The 27,676-nt window shown below is 34.7% G+C and overlaps 1 protein-coding gene across 1 annotated transcript in view; it reads right to left on the bottom strand.

Moving 5' to 3' along the window:
• The window catches only part of LOC122805770 (sodium-coupled monocarboxylate transporter 1-like), a 515,621-nt gene that overhangs the window by 171,513 nt on the left and 316,432 nt on the right, over nucleotides 1-27,676 (bottom strand). Inside the window, exon 9 of the mRNA XM_044076038.1 lies at nucleotides 5,217-5,335. Coding sequence (XP_043931973.1) covers nucleotides 5,217-5,335 — 119 coding nt within the window. The remainder of the gene's footprint in view (nucleotides 1-5,216; nucleotides 5,336-27,676) is intronic.

Here is a 27,676-nt window from a genome sequence, read left to right as displayed (position 1 = left end):
AGAAGGCATACAAATTAGTGACTTGGAAATATTAGTTTTTAGACAATACTGATACAATTAAACAGACATGCATATGCATTTTCAAAGTTAGTTAACTAGCATCATGTTGCACTTGTGAGTTTTTAAACCTGACTCTGGCATAGGAAAAGAGTTTCTGAAGATGTTTCCACTCATTATTTTACCCAGAAGAGCTTATCTGAGATCATCAATGCACTTCCCAAGGCCAAAAACACTGCTTTGATGGGCTCTGATAACATCCAAGGATGTTTAATAAATAGCATGAAACATAACTTGTCTGGTCCACTTGAATCACTTTTCACATCGCGCCTTCAGTCAGGTTTTGTGCCTATGGAATGGAAGATGGCTACAATTATTACCCTGCACAAATGAGGTCCAACCACTGATCCAGGTAACTGCAGGCCCATAAGTCTTACCAGCCTCTTATGTAAGGCCACGGAATCATCATAGGATCATAGGATCACAGGAGATTACTAGACTATCGACCCAGAGGTCATTTCAAATGTAGCCTTTTCATCCCAATGTAATGCCATAGAAATGTTAGTTAATACCCAAGATTGCATTTACTAATGACTGTCCATGTCCAGGAGGGTTGTGGGTGCTATTCCCAATAAAAATTTACAGTACCCCTTCCACTCATCCATGTTCCTTTTGAACAGTGTCATAGAGGTGCTCTGTTTCACATGAAGAGTTAGCCTATTCCAAAGACATGGCAGTCACTGGGGATAAATATGTCCCTCCAGCATGTCCTATTTAAGTTGCAGGCCATATTTAGGTCCCTAGAATGGATGGTCGTAGTCCTGTTTGATTTATGGATATGCAGCAAGTTCATTAGGTTTGGGTCTGAGATTGCTCTGTAAGCCAGGCATAAGTCTCCCCTAAGAAGTCTGCAAGGTACAGAGTAAAGTGACAGGGACTTTAGTTGGTCTGTGTATGGCACATGCTGGAGTCCCTTAATCTTCTTTGTTAGAAACCTCTGAGGGCACTCCAATTGCTGCAAGTGCTTTGTACAGTACATGCCGAATAGGGCGTTCTACTCAATTATGGGCCGGATTAGTGCCGAGTATAGAGGGGTTATAACCTGTTTTGCTCTTGAGGCGGTGCCTTTACTAATAAATTTACTAAGAAAGCCTTTCTTACTACAGTAGACACATAGTAGTCGAAGTTAAGGTCACTGTGAACTTGTGAACCCAAGTCCCTTACCACTTCATGTGTACTTAGGGCATTGTTGTTGATTTGATAGTGTGAAGGGACATTGTTTGTGCCGAAGAGAATGATGACACATTTCTTTGCATTCAGTTTGAGACCATAGCTAAGACACCAGTTGCTGGTCTGTGTACGAGCCTCCTGGAGTATACTGACATAATTTTGGCATTAGATAATTGCACCCAGTTTGCAGTCATCTGCACACTTAGTCAGCCACAACCCCTTAGTTTTGACTTGAACTTCTGAGACGTATATGGACATGATAAATGAGGTCAAAGGTAACCTGCAAATGATAGACCTGTCACAGTTCAGCTTTATTAAAGGAAGGTCATACCTATTACACCAGGTGGACTTTTTTGAGATGGTCACCAAAGCACTGGATGATGGTAAGACTGTGCACACAGCTTACCTCAACCTGGCCAAGGCTTTTGATACAATACTCCACTTGGGCATTATAGATAAGTGCACTGATTTAGGTATATACCCTTTTATCACCCACTAGATAGCCAACTGGCTCACTGATAGGACCCAGGAGGTCAAAATAGTTGAGGCCACCTCCACTAAGAGGCAAGTCACTAGCAGAGTCCCCCTCCTTTTTGGCATCTAATTCTCTGAAATGGAAGCAAATGCTAAAGGTTTATGGCTGGCTCAGTTTCCAGATGACTGCAAGCTGGGGATTATCATTGACTTCCCCACAGACACTAGCATTCTTCATGAAGGCCTATCTCTGACCAACAAATGGTGTCAAAGCCATGGTCTTAAACTTAATGCTAAGAAATGCATAATTGTACCCTTTGGGAAGTCAGCCATCCCAGCTAATTACCATGTTGATTATACACCCCAAGAGTCAACCCAGTGGTCAGAGATCAAGGTATGCACATAGACAGTAGCCTTACCTTTGACCACAATGTGGCCACAGTTATGTTGCACAACTTATAAGTAAGACCATGGCATCTAGGTCCAAAGAGGTCATTATCCCAATGTATTCTTCCCTTATCAGACCAATCATAGAGTACAATGCTCCCTTTGGTATGTACCTGAGCAGGAGTATGCAGCAACTAGAGCAACTTCGCAGATTCCTCACAAAAAGATTAAAAGGTGTAGCAAACCTGTCTTATGCCTTTACTAATTATCTTGTAGATTGCTTAGGGGTGATTTATGCCTGGCTTACAAGGCATCTGCCAACCCAGAACTTATGAATCTCCTGCATAGTTATAAATCAAACAGTACCAGAAATACAAGGTCTAGGGAACTGAATTTTGTCTGTGACTTAAACAGAACATAGTGGAAAGACACATGTGTGTCCCAGAGATTGCCCCTCCTATTGAACAGGTTTCCCAGCCATGTGAAGCTGAGTTTGTCTGTTACCCAGTTTAAGTACAACCTAGATCAGTGGATGGGGAACAGAAGATTTTCACTGGACCTGGCACCCATGTCCTTATGGACTTGGTAGCTTATAAATGTCTGGCCCTCAATGTTCTGTTTGGATACAGGACATCATTATTCTTTTGGGAAAACAAGGCTAGACTTAGAAAGGCTGCATACCCCGTGGGTCATTAACTTAGTAACAATCGATGAATCTGTGAATCCTGTACCACATATGATAGCATTTGACCAGGTAGTGGTATGGTACAGAACAACAAACAGACTGACAATTATCTCACTGACCTGCCACATATAATATCCTACCAGTTAGAGGGCACATGATGTGGTACTGAACAACAGATATGACAGTGACCTGAGCTATACGCTAACAGTCCTCCAGGTAGTGGAGCTTGTGAACAAGATGCACTTATCTCAAAGACCTGCCCCATACGATAACATTCTATTAGGTTGAGGGGCTTATGGTGTGGTACTGAACAGTAGATTGTTACCTCAGTGACCTCTGATGTATGGTAATTTTCTTCCAGGTAGAAGGAATCATGTTACTGTACTGAAAAACAGACTATTATCTCAGTGACTTGCCACATATGATAACATAGTGCCAGGCAGGAGGATTCCTGGTATGGAACTGAACAGATAGACATCACAGTGACCTGTTACATATGCAAACACACAAATCTCTTGCCTTCCAGTTACCCTAGCTATTCTGTGAAGAATGTAGCTCATCTAAAACATGCCCCATTACATCTTTCTTGGCTGTATCTTAAAGTAGCTGTCTTTGTAGAACTGTTGTAGTGACTGTTAGAAAATTGATCCATGATCTTATTTCAGTTAATAAGTGTAAAGGTGAAAGCTATTGATCAAGTGGACTCTGATATCTAATAAAGTGATTCATCAATGTCTGAGCTATGCTCACAGCACCAAACAAATCTGCATGTGTTAAACTTACTGTTTTGTACAGTACTGTAAAATCAGACTAATCTTGTACTCTTGTAACATTCATACCTATTCTAATCGTTGTTGGAACACTATGAAACTGTACCACATAGCATTTTATTAATGTTATTATCTAATGTAATCGTTGTTGGAACACTATGAAACTGCACCACATAGCATTTTATTAATGTTGTTATCTAATGTAATCGTTGTTGGAACACTATGAAACTGCACCACATAGCATTTTATTAATGTTATTATCTAATGTAATCGTTGTTGGAACACTATGAAACTGCACCACATAGCATTTTATTAATGTTATTATCTAATGTAATCGTTGTTGGAACACTATGAAACTGCACCACATAGCATTTTATTAATGTTATTATCTAATGTAATCGTTGTTGGAACACTATGAAACTGCACCACATAGCATTTTATTAATGTTGTTATCTAATGTAATCGTTGTTGGAACACTATGAAACTGCACCACATAGCATTTTATTAATGTTGTTATCTAATGTAATCGTTGTTGGAACACTATGAAACTGCACCACATAGCATTTTATTAATGTTGTTATCTAATGTAATTTTTGTTGGAACACTATGAAACTGCACCACATAGCATTTTATTAATGTTGTTATCTAATGTAATCGTTGTTGGAACACTATGAAACTGCACCACATAGCATTTTATTAATGTTGTTATCTAATGTAATCGTTGTTGGAACACTATGAAACTGCACCACATAGTATTTTATTAATGTTGTTATCTAATGTAATCGTTGTTGGAACACAATGAAACTATACCACATAGCATTTTATTAATGTTGTTATCTAATCTAATCGTTGTTGGAACACTATGAAACTACACCACATAGCATTTTATTAATTTTGTTATCTATTCTAATCGTTGTTGAAACACTATGAAACTGCACCACATAGCATTTTATTAATGTTGTTATCTAATGTAATCGTTGTTGGAACACTATGAAACTGCACCACATAGCATTTTATTAATGTTGTTATCTAATGTAATCTTTGTTGGAACACTATGAAACTGCACCACATAGCATTTTATTAATGTTGTTATCTAATGTAATCGTTGTTGGAACACTATGAAACTGCACCACATAGCATTTTATTAATGTTGTTATCTAATCTAATCGTTGTTGGAACACTATGAAACTGCACCACATAGTATTTTATTAATGTTGTTATCTAATGTAATCGTTGTTGGAACATGATGAAACTGCACCACATAGCATTTTATTAATGTTGCTATCTAATCTAATCCTTGTTGGAACACTATGAAACTGCACCACATAGCATTTTATTAATGTTGTTATTTAATCTAATCGTTGTTGGAACACTATGAAACTGCACCACATAGCATTTTATTAATGTTGTTATCTAATGTAATCATTGTTGGAACACTATGAAACTGCACCACATAGCTTTTTATTAATGTTGTTATCTAATGTAATCGTTGTTGGAACACTATGAAACTGCACCACATAGTATTTTATTAATGTTGTTATCTAATCTAATCATTGTTGGAACACTATGAAACTGCACCACATAGCATTTTATTAATGTTGTTCTTGCTGCTGTTATGCAGGTTAGATCAGCAGTCAGTGCAAATTCTGCAGAAAAAACAAAATTGTACTCACTGAGCACTTTTGATATCCAGGACAGTTTTCGTTCACTGATAGATGTTGATGAAAGGCATGGCTTGATACAATCCTCCAAAGTCACTGCTGTGAGGGCATTTATACTTGAAGACACTGTGCTAAATATTAAAAACAAAACCCATCATTTTTTTTTCATTCAAAAGCTTTACCCTTTATTATCGTATACCTGAAAAGATAATAAGCCCAATGCTGTTTAAAGATAAACTTCTAAGTAACAGTATACAATGATTGCTGTTAAACAACTTTGGCAAAACATTCAAATTCTCAGAAATGAGATCTTCCCCCTACTAGCCTCTAGACTATTCAGAGATGCACGTACATCCAACCTTATAAATCTTAACCATTCGGGTCCTGTTCTCCAATCCCCCAAACTAGGTTTCACTATACAGACCATGGTTTCTCAGTCATTGGTCCCAAACTGTGAGAATCTCTCCCTTCTTTTCTTACAGATCATTCCTCTTGCTCCATTTTCCAATCAGAAATAAAAGCAGATTACAAGAATCTATGTAAATGAATCTGCTATATCTCTGGTCATGTAACATAACCTGTTCCTACCCTTCTTCACTCTACATACCTTGCTCTGACTCGACTTTTTGTTGCGATTCTTTCAGAATGCCAACTCTGATTTCCACTCTGTATATAATATATGTATATATTGTATTCTGTCTTTCTGTATATAATTTATCTGTTGCCTTTATACCCTCAAGCCAACTATAACATTCACTTTCTGTATAACATGTATATATTGCATGTTATCATTTACTCTGCATGTATTGTCATATATCTATAGTGTTTATCCTGGCCTGAGACAGAAATAGTTCCAATGGGATCAGTGCTCTATGCCAGGTATCAAATTCAAAATAAATAAGTAAAACAAAATGCCGGCTTTACATATGCTATATAAATATGATGTACCATGAAATATGTTGCTTTTTCTAGTTTCAAGCTCATTTACCTTCTAAGTATTGCTCAAAAAATGAAAAAAAAAATCTGAGAGACAACTATGAGCTGTTTTTTGTTTTTATAGATAATTTGTGTCTTTTTAGCATCATACATAATCAATTTTCTTTAAAGCCATAGATTCATATGTTCATAGGAGGTTACTAGGCTATTGACCCGAGGGTAATTTTAAGCCTAGCCTATTACACCCATGTAGCTGGCATCTTGTAATAGCAGTTCAAACTTAGAGAAGATGGATAAAGTGAGTGTTGCTCTTTTATCTCTTTCTGAGTCTGTGCAATCTCAGAGTAAAATATATGAATAAACACAGACACACACACACACACACACACACATATATATATATATATATATATATATATATATATATATATATATATATATAATGTATATGATGTGCAGTTATCTGCATATGGGTATTGTTCACTTTGATGAATAATTAGTTTGTTAGCAGAGTGAATACTGGGAAATCCGACTGACTGTTTCATTCTTTGAATGTGTAAGAAAGATATCAGTAAATGGAAGGCTGCATGTGTTTTTGGTACTGTTGCTGAAATTTCCAGATATACTAAAAGGTTTGGCATTGGGGGTGGGAGTGGTTGTGCAAGTGTTTGTGGGCTACAGTTAGGGAAAAGGCTAAGTAAGGTGACAGATTAAGTGTTGTGCAGCTGTGTATTGTGAGTTATTGTGAGTGCCCAACCCTGCACGTCACCTTAGAAAAAACTTTTTGGAACACTACCACTATTCAATCAGGAATCAGAATCAGGTCAACTATGAATGATTTAGCACCCAATACCCCAAGAACGTGCAGTGCACTGCTGGAGAGAGGCAGCCCCCTTCTGTCCATGCTCCGACCCAGTGATGAGCAGTGTTCCTTGCCAATCTTGTGGCCAGCTATCCCTGGCCAATCAGAGATCCACAGTGCTGTGGTATTGTTACATTTAGGCGGGATTCTGACTTAGAGGTGTTCAGTCATAATCCCACAGATGGTAGCCTCTCACCCTTGGCTCTTGCTCTCGTACTGAGCAGGATTACTATCACAACAACACATCATCAGTAGGGTAAAACTAACCTGTCTCATGATGGTCTAATGGAGTTTTGGTGATCAGTTCAGAAAATAAAGCCATTTGTTTCTTTCTACAATCTTTTTTTTTTTGTTTGTTTATTTCTGATTTCATTTTTTTTCTGTATTTTGACAATGTGCAGGCTCTGCAAAAAAAAAAAAAAAAAGTTTTGTGTTTTGCAAATGTAGCAATGTTGCTGAATTAAGGCTTTAGATAGTTTGAGGTTGAATAACAGTATGTTGATAAAATACTATAGAGTAATCCATAGTAAGCCCCCCAAAAGTTTTCTTTAGCTTATGGTGACCTCGGAATCCTATATTACCATCCCTACTCATGATGGGCAGTAGGTCGACTACCTTCATTCAGATATTCATACTAATACTGAGCCATTCTGTACCCAATCAAAAGGGGAATTAAAGTGGAAAGAGCTTTGAGGAAAAAGCAAATCAAACTCCCTAGACTGCTTTATAAAATAAAGCCAAGTTTAGCTGATTCCATGGCAAAGAGGCTTTGGCCTTGGTGACCTGGATTTTGCTAGTGACACATGGTCCATGAAGGGCAGCCTGGGGAGGGATAGGGTTGAGCAGCCAAAGTCAATTTGCCCACCATGGAAGAGGAAAGGATTTGATTAAAGTCTTGCCACAGAAGTGCTTCTAGCTGGAAGGGCCAGGATTCTGCTCCCATTCATGGAGAATCTGTGAAGTAATGTCAGCCAGGCAGTATGTGCATTGTGAAGTAATGTCAGACAGGCAGTATGTGCATTGTGAAGTAATGTCAGACAGGCAGTATGTGCATTCCAGCTGGGCACCATGATAATTTATTAATTCATTTTATTGTTTGCTTCTGATAGCTTGGCTTACCACCTAATTTGTGGCACAGTTTTAGTTGAGCCTTGGGTACAATCTCCAGACAATAATACAATAAAGTTATATTTTACAAAAAATGGATCTATAACATGATGAAAAACTTTATGTCCAGGCAATTTAAGACAATAATAATAATATAAATATTAGACTTACAGCAGCAATAATTACAGGTATAACTGCTACTGACATTCTTTGTGTGAGGGCAGGTAGTTCCATTTAAGGCCTACAAAAATCGTGAACCATGCATCTTCATATAGAACTGCACACATTTAGTACTTAGTTGTAGCCAGACATTGTACCTCACCTGCTGGTCTACAATGGGAGGGTTGTTATAAGCACCAAAAATCATCTAACCTCCTACTAGATGACAGTCATGTAACTTGACTGTCATCTCTCCCTCCCGCCTGGCATCTTCTGATGTCTGGAGAAGGAAGGACTTAGTATGCTGACTGCAGACATGGCTTGAAGGTCATTAGGAATAAGTGGAGACTAAGAAAATTAAAGATTCTTTTTTATTAACAGCTTTATTGAATTATCACTTAAGACATAGGCAAACATACATTTATATTAAGGAAAACAAACCATGTTAACAGGTTCACAGAAACATTATACATCACATACAATTATCATCAAGCCAATATCACATACATTGTTCAATTCTTCCCTTCCCCAAACCTAAATCCTTCTCCAAGACATTATTCTCCATGTATTGTTCCAACAATTTCCATTTTTTCTATATAATTTGCTCCTACCCTTTTCTAAAGATCCCACTTCCATTTATTTTATAGTAGAGAGTTGATTATCCAAAATAAATGGGACGTAGGGTAGTTCAGATAATCAAACATACATTGAACCAGATAAAAAAACTTCTAAAATCTTGTTTTTTTCTGCATGAAGGGAATACACTTTTAAACTATTCAGCAATTCCAGGGACAATAAAGAATATTTTTCACACATGAGCAGACTACAAGCTCAAAAAACACATTCAAGAGAATACTTATAACATTTACATATTCAGACTTTATGATTTTTCCTACCCAAAAACTTTGGAAGGGTATGTTTGGATAATTGACATTTCTGATAATCCACGTTCAGATAATTGACTCTCTGCTGTATATCTGTTACAGCATTCACTACTTCAAATACAGTTTGTTTAGACTTTGATTTATTTTTTCTAGTAATCGTTTATTCGGCAGCCATGAAAATTAAACTTAACAAGGCGTTACTATATCTAGGTAATTCAGATCCTATATCCCAGCTCAAAAAAAACCAAAGAAATTATTTCCTTAGTTACACCCATTTGCTTGGGCGGCCACGGTGGTGCAGCAGTTAGAGTTGCTGCCTCACAGCAAGATGTTCTCCGGTTCAATCCTTGGCTGGGGTGCCTTCTGTGTGGAGTCTGCATGCCCTCCCTGTGGTCATGTGGGTTTCCTCCGGGTGCTCCGGTTTCCTCCCATATCCCAAAGACATGCTGTAGGTGGATTGGACACTCTAAATTCACCCTACGTGTGAGTGCATGCATGTGTCTGCCTTCTGTGGAAGGTTGGGCGCTGGGATGGCAACTCGACACCGTAAAACTCCACTGCCAATCACGATTGGACAGGTGATCTGCTGTGACGACCCCTAACCAGAAAAAAGCCAAAAGAAGAAGAAGAAGATGTTACACCCATTTGCTTACTCAATATTTCTGACAGAGTACTCTGTAAAAATGTTTAAAGTCTGCCAACTCACTATATTCCCAAAACATATGTCCCCAGTTACCTCTTTCTTCCCAATCACACTTCCAACATTTGCCATCTACCTGAGGAAAAACTCTTTGGAGTCTGCTTGGGATATAAAAATAACTATGGAAACACTGCCAAAAGTCTTAAATCTTCTAGTTGTTGCATATTTGGGAGGCATACATATGTCATCCTATTTTTCCCTTGTGAATTGCTTATCCAGTCTTTCTTCCTAAACTTTTCCAACCTTCTCTGATTGATTCCTGTAGTTATTTTGGAATATTTTATATGCCTGTACTAATTAAGCCCTTTTTTAAAAGCAGCTTCTGTTTTAGATTCAACTAAAAAAATCTACCATAGTAGATCTTTCACTTAGGATTCCCCTATATCTGTCTCTATGCCTGTACTCCGATATCAATCCCTGACAGGGGTGGCAGTCTATAACCTGCAGTCCAAGTGTCTTCTTGTCCTCTTCCCATTATATTACCTTTCCCTCTCACATGTTATTTGTTGACAGTGCCTTTGTTCCTTTGCTAGTTTTCTCCAGTAAATTCCAGCCCCCTCTTGCCCATATTCTGTACCCCTAATTGCAGCCATCTCTATCAGCAAAATCTCCTTTCTCCTTTCTTGTATTGGCTTAGTTCGTAGAATACTTTGTGATACATTATGAATATAATATTCTGTATGACTGCAGTTATTTTCCATTAGGATCTGCATCCAAAATCCTGCTCTCTCCTTATTTCTTAAATTCTCCTGCTGCTTCTTCATCATACCTTTCCACTTCTGAATTATAGCTTTCTGCTTTTGTTAAGTATATGAACTTTTTTTAACTGTGTAGGTCTAAAATACCCCTTCAAATCAGGTAATCCTAAACCACCTTGTTCTTTTGGAAGGATCAGCTTATTCCACTTGACTCTTGCCCTCTTCTCCTTCCAGATAAAATCCTTCAACTTTGTATTAATTACTGCCTACAACTTCTCCTCTTGTTGATAAAATTATGCCTGACCTGTATATAAAACTAAAGGGGCTAAAAACATTTTTGCTGCCTTTATCTTACTATCTATATCCATTAACAAGAGCTTCCAGTTTGTCAGTTTTTGTATTATCTTTTGTTTAGTCTCCTCCCACATAGCCTTAGCTGCCATAACAGAATCCTTTTTAACCCATTCTGCTAAATACTTTATTCTGTCTTGTCCTCACAAATATAGGTATTTCTGAACCAATTCATGCGTGGGTATTTTTTGGTTTCATTAATTATATATCCCCAAAAAAAATGAAACTGTGTTAGAATGTTTCACAACACCAAGATGTCCTTTTCTGGTTCTGTCTGTACAAAGTAATATCACCTGCAAATAAAACCAACTTTTCTTCATTAGCATACCATTTATATCCTTGAATTTATGTGTAACTTATTTTCTTTACCAATGGCTTTAAATATAATGCAAATAATGAAGGGGAAAGAGAACACCTCTGCCTTGTTCCTCTGTTCAGACACAACTTATCAGAGAAGAACTCTACCACTTTAATTTTTGCCTATGATTCCTCATATATTCTCCTAAATAAGCTTCTTTTTGTATCAGGGAATGCAAATGTTTTCATTGCCCTACTCAAACAGCTTAGTCTGTCGAATGCTTTCTCTGCATCACGATCCACTGACAATAGCGGTATTTTCTTACATTCTGCTTCCCTCGGAAACATCAGTGTTCTATTAATGTTGTCAAATGTTTGCCTCCCCTCCACAAAACCACATCGATCCATATCTATCAATTTTGGCAATATTTCTGCCACTCTTTTAGCTAATATAGACATAAACACTTTATAATTATGGTTTAAAATTGAAATGGGCCTATATGAAGTTGGGTCTGAAAGGTCTTTACCATCTTTAGGTATTACGGCTACCACCGCTTTCTTCCAGGATGTTGGTACTTCCCCTCCTTTTAAAATACTGTTAAACAAAACCTTCCAGATCTTAATTACTTTCTTCCCTTTTAGCTTCCACATTCCACATATTTTGGAGACTTTCTTAAAAATGCAGACTTTAGTGCACTTGTTGCCCTGATACTTGTATCCAACAATGTAATTAATTTATAGTACTTGTGATAATAATTTCAACATATCCACTTCATGGCTTCCTTGAATTCTTTGAATTCAAGCAAATCTTTCTGCCCCCAAGACGGCCTGGTACTGTACAAAGGAACATCACTTCTTGTGGATTTTTGTGATGGTATGAATTATACACATTGCAGTTTCTCTCTTTTAAGCATATTTATTAAATCATCACATTTTAAACTGTAGCAGTTTCTGTAGACATTGTCATCCAGTGTTCATATAGGTTTCCCTAACAATTTTCATTCAGTTTCACATTACATAAATCACTCAATTCCTGCCTTATCTTAAACCTCAATCCTCCTCCTTCTGAACATTATTCTATATGGACTATTCCTGCTCATTTCATTTGTTTCCATAAAAGGTACTCCTTTCTCTTTCTAAAGATGACACCAGCAGTTATTTTATCTCCTTTAAAATATCCAGAATTTCCTTTATGCTGGGTATAGATTCTGATTTCCATTTTCTGGTAATTGTTTTTTTTTTTTTTTTTGGCAGCCAATGGCATTAAACTTAGTAAGGCCTTAGTATGTTTAGTTAATTCTAATCCTATATACCAGCTGAAAAGAATATTTTCATAGTTACACCATCAAAGTACTCTGTAGGGAAGTTTTAAAATATAGTAACTCATTACATTCAGAAAAACATGCTTTCAATTATCTCTCTCTCTCTCTCTTCCCTATCACACTTCAATAATTTGCTATCTACCTGCAGAAAAAATCCTCTGAAATCTACTTGGTGTGTACAAACACCTTTGCAAGCACTTCCACGCAAAACAAAAATCCTAAACTATCTGGACTTTGTTGCCTATTTGAAGCTTACACATTTAGCTCCATTATTTATTTGTAAATTGCATTTTCCTTTGTTTTTCCCCAGTCTTTTCTAATCTCCTCTGATGATTGTAGTTATCATACAATATTTTATGTAGCCTACTAATTATCCCCTATTTTAACATCAGCTTCCATTCTAAACTCAACTAAATCCTCTGGCAGAACTGGTCTTTCACATAGCACTACCCTATCCATTTCTCATTGCCTATACTCTATCATTCTGTAATAGGGAAGACGGTCTCTATCCTGCAGTCCAGACTTGTTAACCTCATGCCACTCTTTTACCTTTCCCTCCTGAATGATTTGCTGCCAATACCTTGGTTCCTTTGCTAATTTCTTCCAATACGTTCTGGCCCCTTCTTGCCTATTTTGTATATAGCTTCTTGTGGATATCCCTGGTGGTAAAAGTCTCCTTTTTGTCTTTCCCTTTTTTGGCTTAGTTTTCCCTTTTTTGGCTTAGTTCTTATAATACTGTCGACAACTTTGTGAATATAATATTCTGCATGATTGTTATACCCCTTAAGGACTTGCCTCCCAGATCCTAGTCTCTCTTTTTAACTCTCACCCCACCTGTTTTTCCATCATCCTTTTCCATTTTGATATATAACCTTCTGCTTGAGTTGTGTATGTGAGCCTTTACTGTCTAAATCTTAAAATACCTCGTCAAGTCAGGTAACACTAAATGACCTTATTCTATTAGGATAAAAAACATATACTACTTTACTCTTGCCATTTTCCCCTCCTAAATAAGTTTTTTCATCTCTTTATTATCATACACAACTAAAGAAACTAACAAAAATAAATTTTGCTGCTCATATCTTACCATTCACAGCTATAATTAAGAGCTGCTGTTTCCTTATTTTTTGTGTTATCTTTTGTTTAGTTCATTCCCACATATTCTTAGCTGCTATAAGAGAAATCTTTAATGCATGCACCTAAGTATTTCATCCTAACATAGATCCATAAATATGGATGTTACTAAACTAATTCATGCAAGGGTGCACGGTTTGCTGCCACAGCCTTTGTTTTAGCTTAATTTATTATATAGCCTATAAAGACTTAAAAATATCTAAAATGTTTTATAGCAACCAAATATCCTTTTCTGGATTTATCAAGAACAAACAATATCATCTGTAAATAAATTTAATTTTTCTTGATTACCATACTTGTTATAGCCTTGAATTTTCAATCCCCTATTTTTTTTGCCAGCAGTTTTAAATATAAAATAAATATTAGGGAGAATAGAATATATCCCTATGTGGTTCCACTCTTTAAACACAGCTTGCCACAGGGCAACGTTCCCAACATAACTCTTGTATCTGACTCTTCAAATATTTTCTTTATTAACCCTATTATTCTATCAGGGAATGCACATGATTACACTACCCTACTCATAAAGTCTCAACTGACCCTTCTGAATGCTTTCTCTGCTTCAAGCATTAGTAGTAGTAGTGCTTTCTTATACTATGCTACCCTCTGGATAATCATTTTTATATTGTCAAATGTTTGCCTTCCTTGTACAAAACCATATTCATCTACATCTATCAACTATCTGGTAACTTATTTGCTATTCTTTTAGCTAGTGTACACATGCACTCTTTATGGGTGAAAGCTGAAATGGGTCTATGTGAAGATATATCTAAGAGGTCTTTTCCCTGTTTGGGTAATACATGTACCATAGCTTTCTTTCAAGATAATGATACTTCCTTTAAAACTTTTTTAAGCAAAACCTTCCATATCTTTATTACATTTCCCTCTTAACTTCAAAATTTCCTGAAGACCTCCTGTTAACTGATTATACATTTACCATTTTATTTCATCTCTTTCTATCTTAACTACTAATTGTTGAGCTTCATTTTCTTTATCTTTGACATAATTACATTTTTTATAATTATTTACATTTTTTTTCTCAAATAAGTTTTTATTTTTTATACGCCAAAGATCAAACTTTGTACAGAAGCAAATATAAACTATATACACTGTCCATAACAATATATACATACTAAAGGAAATCATTTAATATTTCTCTAGTAAAGATTTCAGTTTCTCCCAAGCAATTAGCAGATTTTTTTGTTCTCAGCTTTATAGTGGAAATTTCATTATCACATACTAGTTTGGCTAAATGAACAAATTCACAATTAAATATGAGAGTATGTTCCTATTTCCAATTTTTTGTAACTTCTTTCCTTGCTATCGCTAGTATTGACCATAGTATATGCGTTTGATTTCTGGGTATGATTTCCGGAACTGGCTCATTAAACAATATGAGGAAGTCAGAGCTTGTACAATTGTCATTCCACATAGCTTTACAGAAATATCTAAAATCATTCCAAAAAGCAGATACCATTCTACAATTTACAATCATATGCAACCAGTCAGCATCAGATGATTTACATCCCCAACATTTCATGTCTGCGTTTTTATACATTTTTGCAATTTTTATATGGAGTTAAAAAACCTCTATGCAAGAACGTCCAAGTATAAATTCTCCAATAGGTAGAAACTGTGTTTTTTCCTGCTGATTTAAACAAAGCCTTTTATTATAGGTTCATAGATTAGTACTAGGCTAACTACCCCATGTAAGAATCAAATCCTGCACCTTGTATTTGTAAGGTAAACGCCATAACCATTATACCAACCTTCCACATTACTTAATGTAATTTCTTCCTTGTTTATTTTAGTTGAATAATTCCAGTAAGAGACATCTGTAAAAGTAAAATCTGTTCTAATAGATTTATGTATCATGGATATAAATGAGGTACCTTTTAGGAAACCATTATTAATAGAAATGATGCCAAGAATTTTAGGTATGCTTTTGTCAAGTGTTTCTAATGAAGTTATAGTTCTATTTTGAAAGAATTCCTTACAGGTCTGGATATCAAGCTAATTGCAATTTTGTAGACTATACCTAGCTATTAAATAATCAGCTGTGTGAATTTTATTTGTTGACAACAACTGATGCTAATACAGCAAGTTACCCTTTTCAAAAATCCAACATTTTATTAATATCAAGGGAAATTATACATTCACTAGTAAAGGCAATTGGAAATATGGAGATTATTAACTTATTTATTAGGTAATTGGAATGCATAAATCTTTTAAAATTCAATAATATTTGGTTAGTGAAGAAAAAGGATGCTAGTTTTTGTTTGTTATTTTGTAAATATACTTTAATTAGCCATAGAAAGATATTCCTATCTATACAAATAAAAGGTTCAAACAGTGTTTTATTATTGCTTAGTAGTATAATTTCTGCATTAATTTCCAATAGGATGCATATGAATTATTAAGCCATAGAAGTACTGTGTTAATAATAACTGGATTTATATATAGTTCGATGTTACGAAATGCAATACCTCCCTCATCCCAGCTTGGAGTGTGCCATTGTAGAGATATTCTAGGTTTCTTAGAGTACCAGAGAAACTTGACCAAGATATTACTTATACTTTTAACAGTTTTTTTTTGAGTGGGGGATAATTAGTGACTGACTAACAAATAGAGCTTTAGGTAATATTATCATTTTGATTAAAGTTAATCTGTCTTCAAATGAGAAAAACATTTTATTCCAGTATTCCAGTTTTCTGTTTGGTTTATATTAAATTAATTAAATGTTGATAATTAACTGAAACTGTCTTTTTAAGATTAGATTTAATAAAAATACTTAAATATTTAATATGTGAATTATCCCAATTAAGTGTTTGTAAGTTTTTAATTTGGAAGTAACTGTCTTGTTTATTAAAAGAGTTTGGGTTTTGTTATGATTAAATTTTAATCCAGATATGTTTTCAAATAGATCTAGAGCACTAAAAAGTCTAGTGAAGTTTCAATATTCCCACATGTCAGTAACAAATCATCAACAAAAAGTTGGATCTTGGGGGATAGGTCACTAGTAAGTTTATAACCTGTAATGTTCTTATTGTTTCATATGTAATTATTAAATGGCTCTATGACAAGGGCAAAGATTACAGGGGACAAAGGGCAACCTTGTTTTGTATCTTTCAATACTTTGAAAGGGCTAGATATGAAAAAGCCAATCTTAACAAAGGAAACTGAATTTTCATAGAACTTTTTAATTAAATATTTAAATTATGAAGGAAAGTTATACTGTTGTAATACTTTAAATAAGTAGGTCCAACTAAGAGAGTCAACAGCTTTGTTCAAAACCTAATATTGACAATTATTTTTTCTTTTTGTTTACTATATCTATAAGACACAGTAATCTTACTATATTATCTAGAACTTTCCTATTTTTTATGAACCCTGTTTGGTCATTGTCTATTAATTCAGAAAGGATGGTGTTTAGTCTATTAGCTATAATAGCCATAAAATCTTACACTCTATGTTTAACCAAGAAATAGGTCTATAAGATGAACAAGAGGTGGGTTCCTTATTTGGTTTTAAAATTGGAGAGACTAAATAATATTTCCACAAAGGTGGGACATTTGATGTGTTTTTAACTTCTTGAATTGTATTTAACAGGATTTTTAACATATTATTTGGTAAGATTTTATGTCTTTCAGGGATGAACCCATCCAACTCTGGTGCCTTATTAGTTTTTAGATTATTTATTTCATTTTTTAGTTCTTTAATAGTGAAGGCTGTAGCTATTTTGCTAATATTATCATGAGATAATTTCCTTTGAATGCTCTTCTTTAAAAAATATTTAAAATACTCTTGTCACTTATCACTGTATTAGAGCTATTTATATATTCACAATGTTTTTAAAGCATTTAAAGTATGTTCTTCATATCTGAAAATGTTCTTCTTTTTTTTCTTTTCTTTATATATGATTTCTTTTATATGGCTTTTCTCATTTAGATATTTTAATCTAATTGCAATTTTTTCTAAGCTTTTAGGGTTAACTGAATATGAGTACAACATGATTTTCTCTAAATGTATGGACGCTTTGTGATACAAGATGTCTTGGCATTGCTTCTTTAGTTTATTTATATTACCTGACACTATTTTATCTTTAGGTGTTATAAGTTTTAACTTATCTATTTCATTCTGTATATCAATTAACCTTTTATCCCACTCTTTCCTTTTAGACAAGTACCAGCCTTTAACTTTCCCATTTAAAACCACCTTTAAGGTATCCCATAGAATCATGTCTGACACTTCACCATTATTATTTACTTTAATAAATTGCTTTATATCAGTTAAGATAGACTTTTATTTTCATAATGTAAGTGGGGATTCTCTGACAAAAGATTAAAAAATCAGTATGATAAGTTAATTTGAAGGTAATGGTATTGTGATCTAATAAAGGGCAGAATACAATTATTACATCATCTATTTTGGATAACAATGAGCTTGCTATTTAATCAGTTTTAACCTGTGTGCCACATCTATATGAATAATGAGAGAATTTCAGGAAAGAATGAAATTTTATATCATGTGTCTTTTAAATTCCTTGAATTTACATAATTATTTAAATGTCTAGCTACAGGAGAGATTTCAAAAGGCTTGGTATTCGTGGTGTCAGCTGAAGATAAAATACAATTAAAATCTCCTGCTAGAATTATCTCGCCCCGATAATATAGGGTCATAGTGTCAAGATGTCGTTTTACTGTTTTTGTGCCAATTCTGTGTAACCAATATGGGTTAATCAGGGTATAAAAATTTTACCAAACTTTATTACTACTAAAGCTGACTTACCGTTTTTATCTGTATAAGAATCTATGATTTCTGGTAATCGTAGGCTTTTCCTCCATAAAATTAAAACCCTCTCTTTCTCTTTATATTGTGAACTAACCACATTACATAGTCTTTAAACAAAAATCTGTTCAAATCTTGTGATAAAAGGTGTGTTTCTTGAAGAAAAACAATGTCTGCTTTATGCAAATAAAGATATTTGTTTACACTATCTCTCTTCATGGGATTATTTAGCCTATTTACATTTAAAGAGAGAACTTTATACAATGACATCATATAACAGGTTTTGCAATATTAAGATACATGTATTGATTTCCTATGATTTTTGTAAAACAATTTAAAATATTAATAACATTCAACACCACTCTGCGATGGAATGGAAAACTTTATTAAAATAAAACATTCAAAATAAAAGGTAAGAGTTTTTGCAATGTAAAGTTGCTTCTTCAGACCATTCAAAGAGCACAACATAAGCTGTCATTATATAATTGAAACAGTCAGAAAAATACCCAATCAAAAACAGCAAACAAAACATCAAAAAATTAACTGTGCATAATTAATTGCCTCAACTAATATCAGTAGCCTATCATAGAATAGTAAGAAATCTCGTCCTATCAAAACAAATGCAAATGTCTGCCTATCAAAACACAGTAAAAACTATATTGCAATTGGTTGCAGCTACCAATATGAAGTATTAGAACAATGAATCAAAAAAGAGTAACTCAACCTACCATGTAACATTCACTGAAAATCTAAAAATCTAACTACCTATCAAAACACAGGGAAAACTGTGTTTCAATTGGCTAAAACAACCAATATTGTACTAAAAATGACCAATCAGTAAAAAATGGCTCCCCTTATCATGTAGCATTCATTCAAAATACCCGTATAATTGCAATTGGTAATATTATACCACAGGTTTAAAAATATGATCAATAGACTTCACAAAGTCAAGATAAAAGCTTTATACAAAACTAGTTTACTAGCATTGCTGGTCTATTCCTTAACGCTTTACTTTCCTAGTATTAAGAGCAGCATAAACTTTTTAAAAAAGCTTCATAAAGCTTCTTCCAAACAAATTGCAAATAAAAGCATAATATTTCACTAATACTACCACTATAGACTATAGCAGCAAATAGAAATCTGGAAAAGCCAAAAATAACCAATTAGAAGTCACCTCAGAGATTGGTCTAAATCCACTATAGTACACTCCTATTGGTTGAAAACCAGCTCAGCATCTTATCAGTATGGCGTGAACCAAACAAATAGAAATCTAAGCTGCATAGACTTGGCCTATCAACACATGGATGAGACCGAATGATCACTAACCATTTCTAAACCTCTTAGGATGTGAAGACCAATGCTTAGTGCCTCTATGCGAACTGATAACAGCATGATCTTTTTAATTGTGCTTCAGATAGCTAAATTTAAATGTAAATAACTCATTGGTAAAATAGCGATATGCCTTTGTGGTTATGTGGGCAACAGCCAATCAAGATCAGAAATGGCTAATAATAACCAGTCAGGAATTGCTTCAATGGTTGGTTGAAAAATGCTGCAATACACTACTATCAGTTGGAAACTCTACATATCAAAGGCAAAATAACTTATTCTACTAAAAGTTACACCTCTGTGGTGCCAACCCAATGAAAACCTATACCTCAGCTCATAACGCTAGAAGCGGATCTATATAGCTGAGTATTATGAACCATCAAAACAAATATAAGATAATATTCAACAGTCAAACTGCAACCAGCAGCTTATAAGTATATATTTAAGGTAGTAAAGCCTACACCCAATCAGATCGCAAGAACTGTAATCCCAGACAACCACGAGCTACCTCACCAATTGGATGGAAGAAACTATTCAAGATTACCATTGGTTACTAATGCTCTCTCCAATAAAACACGGCAAATCATAAAATAAGCCTATCATAACACTCCATAACAACAACGTAATAAGTGCAGATGGCTCTTCAGCTAAAAAGTATTTATCCATGTGGTCTAAATAACCAAACACCAACATCTATCAAAGACATACTAATTCTCAGTGATGAATCTAAGTTCCAATACAGCCCCAGACCAAGAACTACCCACAAATTCACTCTGCATCAGCAAAGCACCAACAAGCCAAAGCCCTACTTCAAACGGCAAAAACCCACACTGAGCATCAACCGCTGTTCATTTAAATGGCTCTGTCAGCAAGTACTATATTGAGAAATATATAATCAATATCTCCCACCTATAAATTAGGGTGTTTATATCATGTTATCGAAAGAGGAAAATAGCAAACGCTATTTCATTGACCCCAAAACATCTAAACATGAAAATATCGAACATTCAGAACAGCAGATTTTTTCCCATGGAAAAAAATTGCTGCTCCGAAACACATACACGCAACACAAGCATATCAAACAAACAGCAACCACACACATACACTTAAATTTCTACATCTAATGCTACACTAAACTAAACATACACTACTAACTACCCACTTACCTTAACCCAAACCTAACCGGCACCCTAACCCTAACTCACTTAACCCACCCCTAACCCTAATGTACAAACTATCGCACACTTACCTGAACCCAACCTATAACTTTCCACCACAGTGCTAAGAATAGCGAAGCCACAGAAATGGCCAACTGAATTCTTTCCTGAGGAAAGAATTCGCTATTCTTAGCGTTCGTTAAATAGTGTTCGATATCAGAACATTCAAAGTTTTAATACTTTGATATTCTGATATAGACCCTAAATAAGACTATTACAGACAACTATTACCTTATTAGTAATACTGAACAGTGTCACTGAGCAGAAGGAACTGTTTGATACACTGCCAACAATCTCAAAGGGGAACTCAGCCATGAATCCACCACAAATGTAATCACTTACATAGACAGCAACGATCAAATATGACCTTAAAACACAAACCAACTATACTGCATTTTCATATGACCCAATATGCATGAACCAACCAAATAGTATTATAATAACTATTTTACATCAAAAAATGACAACTCTAAGCATAACTCAGTACTAAAAAAATTAACCAAAATTTAAACAAAAAATCTAATAATAAAAACCCATATAACAGGGCATGTTAACAAAAACCAATAATTCAGAACAATATTGAGTAATGATGTAACTGAGTACAACATTAAAGAAAGGCCATATATCACTTGATAAAAAATCATAAATGTCACAAAAATTGATCTGGGAGTTATTAATCATTATATGCACATCCAAGACCAAGTGCTAATGATAGGGCTATCTAATACAACACAAGAAAAAATGAAATATCAGTACCATACCAAGGTTACCACATAAGGAGTTACTCGAGAGTTGTCCATCTCTTATCACCACCCAAAAAGGGATAACCAATATTTATTTACAAGGGGACTATGAAACTGATCACACATTCATCACCTGTGTATACCTTTTGCTTTCAAAGCAGGCTTTAAAGAAACCTTGCCATTTAGGCTAAATCTCTTATCAGCTTGGAGTTGTAAAATCCATGCCAACTCCCTGCTTTTGGTTCAGTTGCAAATATCCCCAAGTCTATTGCCCTCAAAAACTTGCTCAGTAACTAAAAACGAAAAGGTATGTTCATTCCCTGCATCACCTACATGTTTAGCTAAGGGGTTATTGATATCACCATGTCTAATGTTCCTCATATGCTCTCTAATCCTCTCATATAACATTCTAGTTGTTTTCCCGATATAAAAATGTGGGCATGCAACATACCTCGCTAAATATACTACATTCTTGGTGTGGCAGTTGGCTGCTATGTTGAATCAATGGCAAAAATTACACTTACCACATTCAGTGGTACCCCATGACTTCTCTACTGAACACCTCATCTTGGGATCATAACACAACATACGTTTAAGAGAACTCTTATTCTTAAACACAAATTGAGGTTTCTTCCCTATCAATGTATTGATCTCACTGTCAGAGGTTAAAATGTGCCAATTCCTTTTAATGGCTGCACAAACAAAGTTAACATTCTTAGAATAGTGTATACATAGTGGTGGAGCATGCCTGATCACTTTGATGTCTTAATTGTTTGCTGTTTTTCATTGGGTATTTTTCTGACTGTTTCAATTATATAATGACAGCTTATGTTGTACTCTTTGAATGGTCTGAAGAAGCAATGTTGCATTGCTAAAGTGCTTTCCTTTTATTTTGAAAGTTTTATTTTACTAAGGTTTTCCGTTCCATCGCAGAGTGGTGTTGGATGTTATTGGTGTCTACATTATTTGCTTTACACCACTGGGTTGCTGTCGTAGTGTTACTTTTCATGTTTATTTCTTGGAAATTTAAAATATAATTTGTTACGGACAAATTATGAACAACTAAATTAAAAATATTCACAATATAAACATTAAAAAGAAAACTTCTGCATGGACTACAGTATTCCTGGTTTGATATGTTCACCATATAAGCCACAGATTTGCCAAACCATGACATCTAGTGGCAACTTTCTACTACTGCATGTTAACATATGAACTGAAGAAAAAGCAGTACTTACTTGCTTATACAATAGAATATAAATGCGAAGGAAAATCACTGTTAATAAATCAGATTATAATTTCTATAAATAATATATCATTAAATTAAAATATATAACCACAACTACTGCTGTTTGAAAATTACTGATGTCTTACTAATACTGTGTTGAACTTAATTAATTTCAGTAACAATAGTTTCCACATTCATGTTCATTAAGTCAACTGAAACTAATACCATTCAAGTGTGAAGCATTTTAAAATAGATGATCATCCTTTTGACAAATAAAAAGTTTTGACTCTACCACAACTACCTTTTGGACACATAATGTTAGAGTCCACCTTTCTATATCCAAAAAGACACAATTTTAAAATGCAGGCAAATGGTAACAGGTATACAAAATATAAGAATTCTGGACCGCCTTCTGTTTGGAGTCTGCATGTCTTCCCTGTGGTTGAGAGACATCTAAAGACATGCAGGTAGGTGTGTGCATGAATGGGTGTGCCTTCTTTGATGGTTGGGCATCGGGCTGGCCACTCGGCACCATACAAATCCACTGCCAATCATTAGCAGACTGTAGTTCTGCTGTTGCCACCCCTAACCAGGAAAAGACGAAAGACTTTGGGTAGCCATGGTGGTGCAGCGGTTAGCTTTGTCACCTCACAGCAAGAGGTTCTCTAGTTTGATCCTTAGCTGGGGTGCCTTCTGTGTGGAGTCTGCATGTCCTCCCTGTCGTTGCGTGGGTTTTTTCCGGGTGCTCTGGTTTCCTCTCACATCCAAAAGACATGCTGTAGGTGGATTGGACACTCTAAATTGGCCCTAGGGCATGAGTGCGTGCGTGTGTGTGCCTTCCGTGGAAGGCTGGTAACTCGACACCGTAAAACTCTACTGCCAATCATGAGCAGACAGGTGATCTGCTGTTGCGACCCCTAACTGGGAAAAGCTGAAAGAAGAAGATTAATGAACTATGTTCACTGCAGTTCTTCATTTTTTTTACTGTCTTATTACCCCATTTTATATTTCACATTTGTTATGCATATAAAAGCATTTATAAGCACCAGCTGAACAGAATGATAAATGATATTTAGCAAATAAATCTCTATTAGTATTACATTCATTATATATAACATTTTCTGCTGTACAGTTTCTATTCCTTACCAGAAACTGGATGTTTTCAATAATTTCATTCAGTTACTAAAAGGTTACAACATCCCAGCATTGCAATACACTTCAGAACTAGTTATATATTACATCATGGCCATTTGGCTTGTCAGTCATTCATGTCACACCCATTTTATTTAAAAACATCTGGAAAACTATTAAAACTTAACATCATTAATTTAATTAATATAATAAGCTTATTAAATACTGGATTCTTTACTTACATTACATCTACAGGTAAAAACATTAAATATAATTCAAATTGAAGAAAGGCAATGTCCTTTCTTTAATCTGATTGGTCTGTTGGATTCAACTTGAAGTTAAAAGGTCAAAGGTTGCTAATTATTTCCTGGATGTAGTCAAAAACATCTCTTCATAAAAATGAAGCCTTTACAGACTTCCAGGAGCTTGAGCCTGCTTCAGAAACCTTCTAAACAGCAACTAAAGTAAGTTGGTGGAAATTTTTGTTTGTAGAGGTAAGATTTAAAACATGAAATGCTCCCAGATGTATTATACAAGCCGCGAGCAATGTAAAACGTCCATTTTTACTCTAAATACTTATTTTGGCTGACGTTCTTACAAATAAATGAGAAATGAACCATTTCTGTTTTGTTAATGAATAGATTAAGTAAACAATAACAGTGTAAACGTTAAAAGTAAAGCATTATTTAAATAAATGTAAGTGTATATTAAACATAATTTATATACATCAGTTGACATTTTAAACATACACTGTTAGCTATAGCATAACCCCTCAAAGCAATGGATCAGTACAAGATAATTGTAAAAAAAAATCAGTTTAGCAAAGCACCACTATATAACTATAACACCTTTGCATGTTCTTCTCTAGAGATTAAAATTTCATTTGACATACATGAAGTTTAGCTATTAACGCTTTTTCAGCTTTGAAAGGGAAGGAGAAAGGAAAATGAAACAAATAAAACAAAATTAATTATCTTGTTTGTGTGATTCCAGGGTGACTCAAAAGCACCTGCATAGCAATATAATAGAAATAAGGATATGAATTATTTATTTGTGTCTGGGTTTTTTTCTTTTCTTTCACAGACCATTAATTTGTTATTGCTTGTCTTTTTTAATGTGCTACTGGTGTCCATAAGTTCTGCTGAATTTAGGTTCCTTTGTTGTACAAAGTTATTCGTATCTTCAAGTGTTTCAAATGTTTTTGTTCCTTCCAGTAAGTAAAGTCTTATTTTTGCATGGAAGATTAGTTGAGATTTAATACCAGCCTTTTTCCATGATTTTATAAGGGGAATGCAATGAATGAAATGACACTAGAAGAGTACTCCTTGTCAAATCTAACAATTTGATCCCCTATTTTCAAAAGAGAAAGAGAGAGAGACCAAGCAGACTTTAAAATAAGATCATCTTGACTTGTCATAAATTAAATAATGTTGGATCTAGGATGTGTAGTTTTGCTGCTTGAGGTATTTATAGATAATGATCTATGGGCTCTCTAAATGCTGAAAGAAAAAGCTTCTGGTAGATTTAAAGTCTTTGGGAGCTAAGTAGTTAAAATCTCACCATATTGACTCCTTCCATTCTCTCCGGTATGCCATAAATTCTTATATTATTCCTTCTAGACCTATTCTCCAGGTCATCAATCTTGTTAATATGTTTGTTGGTTTGTTATAGAAGGAACTCAATATTTTTTCCCCTTCTATTAGTCTGCAGTCAATGTCAGATACTAATTCTTTTAGTGTTGTAATTTGAACCGTTTGTTTCTTCAGGACATCATTTAATAATTCAATATGCTTAGTAGTGTCTTCTTTTATTTTTTCAATGTTAAAGTTAAGTTTGTCCATTTTCAGCATTAAATCTTGAATGTTTGTAAGGATGGACTGCAGTTCTTTTTTCATAGAGTTGTCATGTTGAGTGGTCTTAGAATGATTCATGTTCTTTCAATTGCATTTCTTCTCTTTTTCTTCTTTAAAATTTGACAGGAAAATATGAAAATTATAAGATGAACGTTACACCAATATAAAGCTTAAAGCTTCCAGATTTTGAATGTATTACTTTTAAGTAGATATCAGGGTATTTTGCAAATAAATCCTGTCAGAAGTTTTGAAATATTGCAGAGCAGAAAATCCGTGCTGGTTCCAGTCTTCCATCCAAGCCACACCCCTCAAATAATTATTTAAATTTGTGACTTTTCTTTGTTTTCACATTCCACTGCTTTATACAGTATTTTTACAAAGTTTCCAAAATATCTCTTAATACTTATATTAGTTCTCTGGCTCTGTTGCATAAGTTGTTATGCTAAAGGTTTTTGCACTCTAGAATTGTTATTAAGCAATAGTTGCTTAACAGTATCCTTTCTAAACTCATGCATATTATGCAAATACTCCCTTGTTTTCACTTTCACATTCTGTGTTCTGTGAGGTTCCCATTATTGTAGATTACAGTTTCTTACCAGTTTTTCTGTCTGTGTTGATATTGCAGTCCAATGCATAATATCTATAGCTTTTAAATTACACTTCACTATACCAAAATATTACTTGTATTATTTCTGATATCTTTTTTCATCAAATTTGGTGCAGTAATGTCAGCATTACACATTAACCCTCAATCACTTCTTATTTCAAACTGAAGGAAAAATAACACTGACTTTCCAAATTTCCTTTCTGACTGATGAGTTTTGTTTTGACCAAACTGTCATTGTCACTTCATTCAATAACTACTTTTTGTAGTCAGTATCAACACTTTACTGAAACATGCATTTTTTTCTTCTGTCATTGGCAAGTGATGTATCACTAAAAAATTTCTAATTATTCTGCTAGTAAATTCTTATGCCCTTCTGGTAAATATGCCCTAATTAACATATTTGTTATATGCAGTTCATTGCTTTGTTAGTATTTTGCTTTGTCATCATATGTCCATAGGTCAAGCAATGCCCCCTGTAATCTTAGAGGTGCTTTATATGTGACATTCCGAAAATGCTTTTCAAGAGTTTGCGATCCATTTCAATTTGAAATTCTTAGCAATCAAGTATTAATGGAATTTTCTCTTATCAGTACCATATTACAATGTTTTTTCTGTCTGAGCACTTCTTTTGTACATCTGTAAATGTTCTTAACCCAGAGGCAACTGGTCTGTTTCCCTTTAAGAACATAACTCCTTTACAATTCTGATTGGCATCCATTTGTAACATGGATTCAGTATGATTAATCAAATGCCAATTAGCTGGCATGCAATGAAACTAAACAAACACTTCTAAATCCTTGGGATATCAGAGTCTCAAACAGTGACACTTCTGAAGATGTACTGCACACACAAACAGATATTTTTGTAGGGGACAAGCCCACTGCACCACTACTGTGAAGGCAAACCTTAATATTTCTATTCCAGTGTTACACAAACTCATAGAAGAGGGAGGTGGTGGAAAACAAAAGTAAAACTCACCCGTCCTCTCTTCTTTGACTCCATGATGGAGTCTGTATTTGAACTAGGTAGTCCCATTTTCCTAAAATGTCCATTACAAGAAATGTGAGACTTTCCTGTTTTGATGTGATGCCCATTACAAGAAATGGGTAACTTTTCTGTTCTGATG

This window comes from Protopterus annectens, chromosome 7.part0 (assembly GCF_019279795.1).
Source record: "Protopterus annectens isolate FY-2018-M chromosome 7.part0, PAN1.0, whole genome shotgun sequence".
NCBI classification, from domain to species: Eukaryota; Metazoa; Chordata; order Ceratodontiformes; family Protopteridae; genus Protopterus; species Protopterus annectens.
The sequence above is the reverse complement of the archived record's forward strand: the minus strand, read 5'-3'. Positions and strand labels throughout refer to the sequence as shown.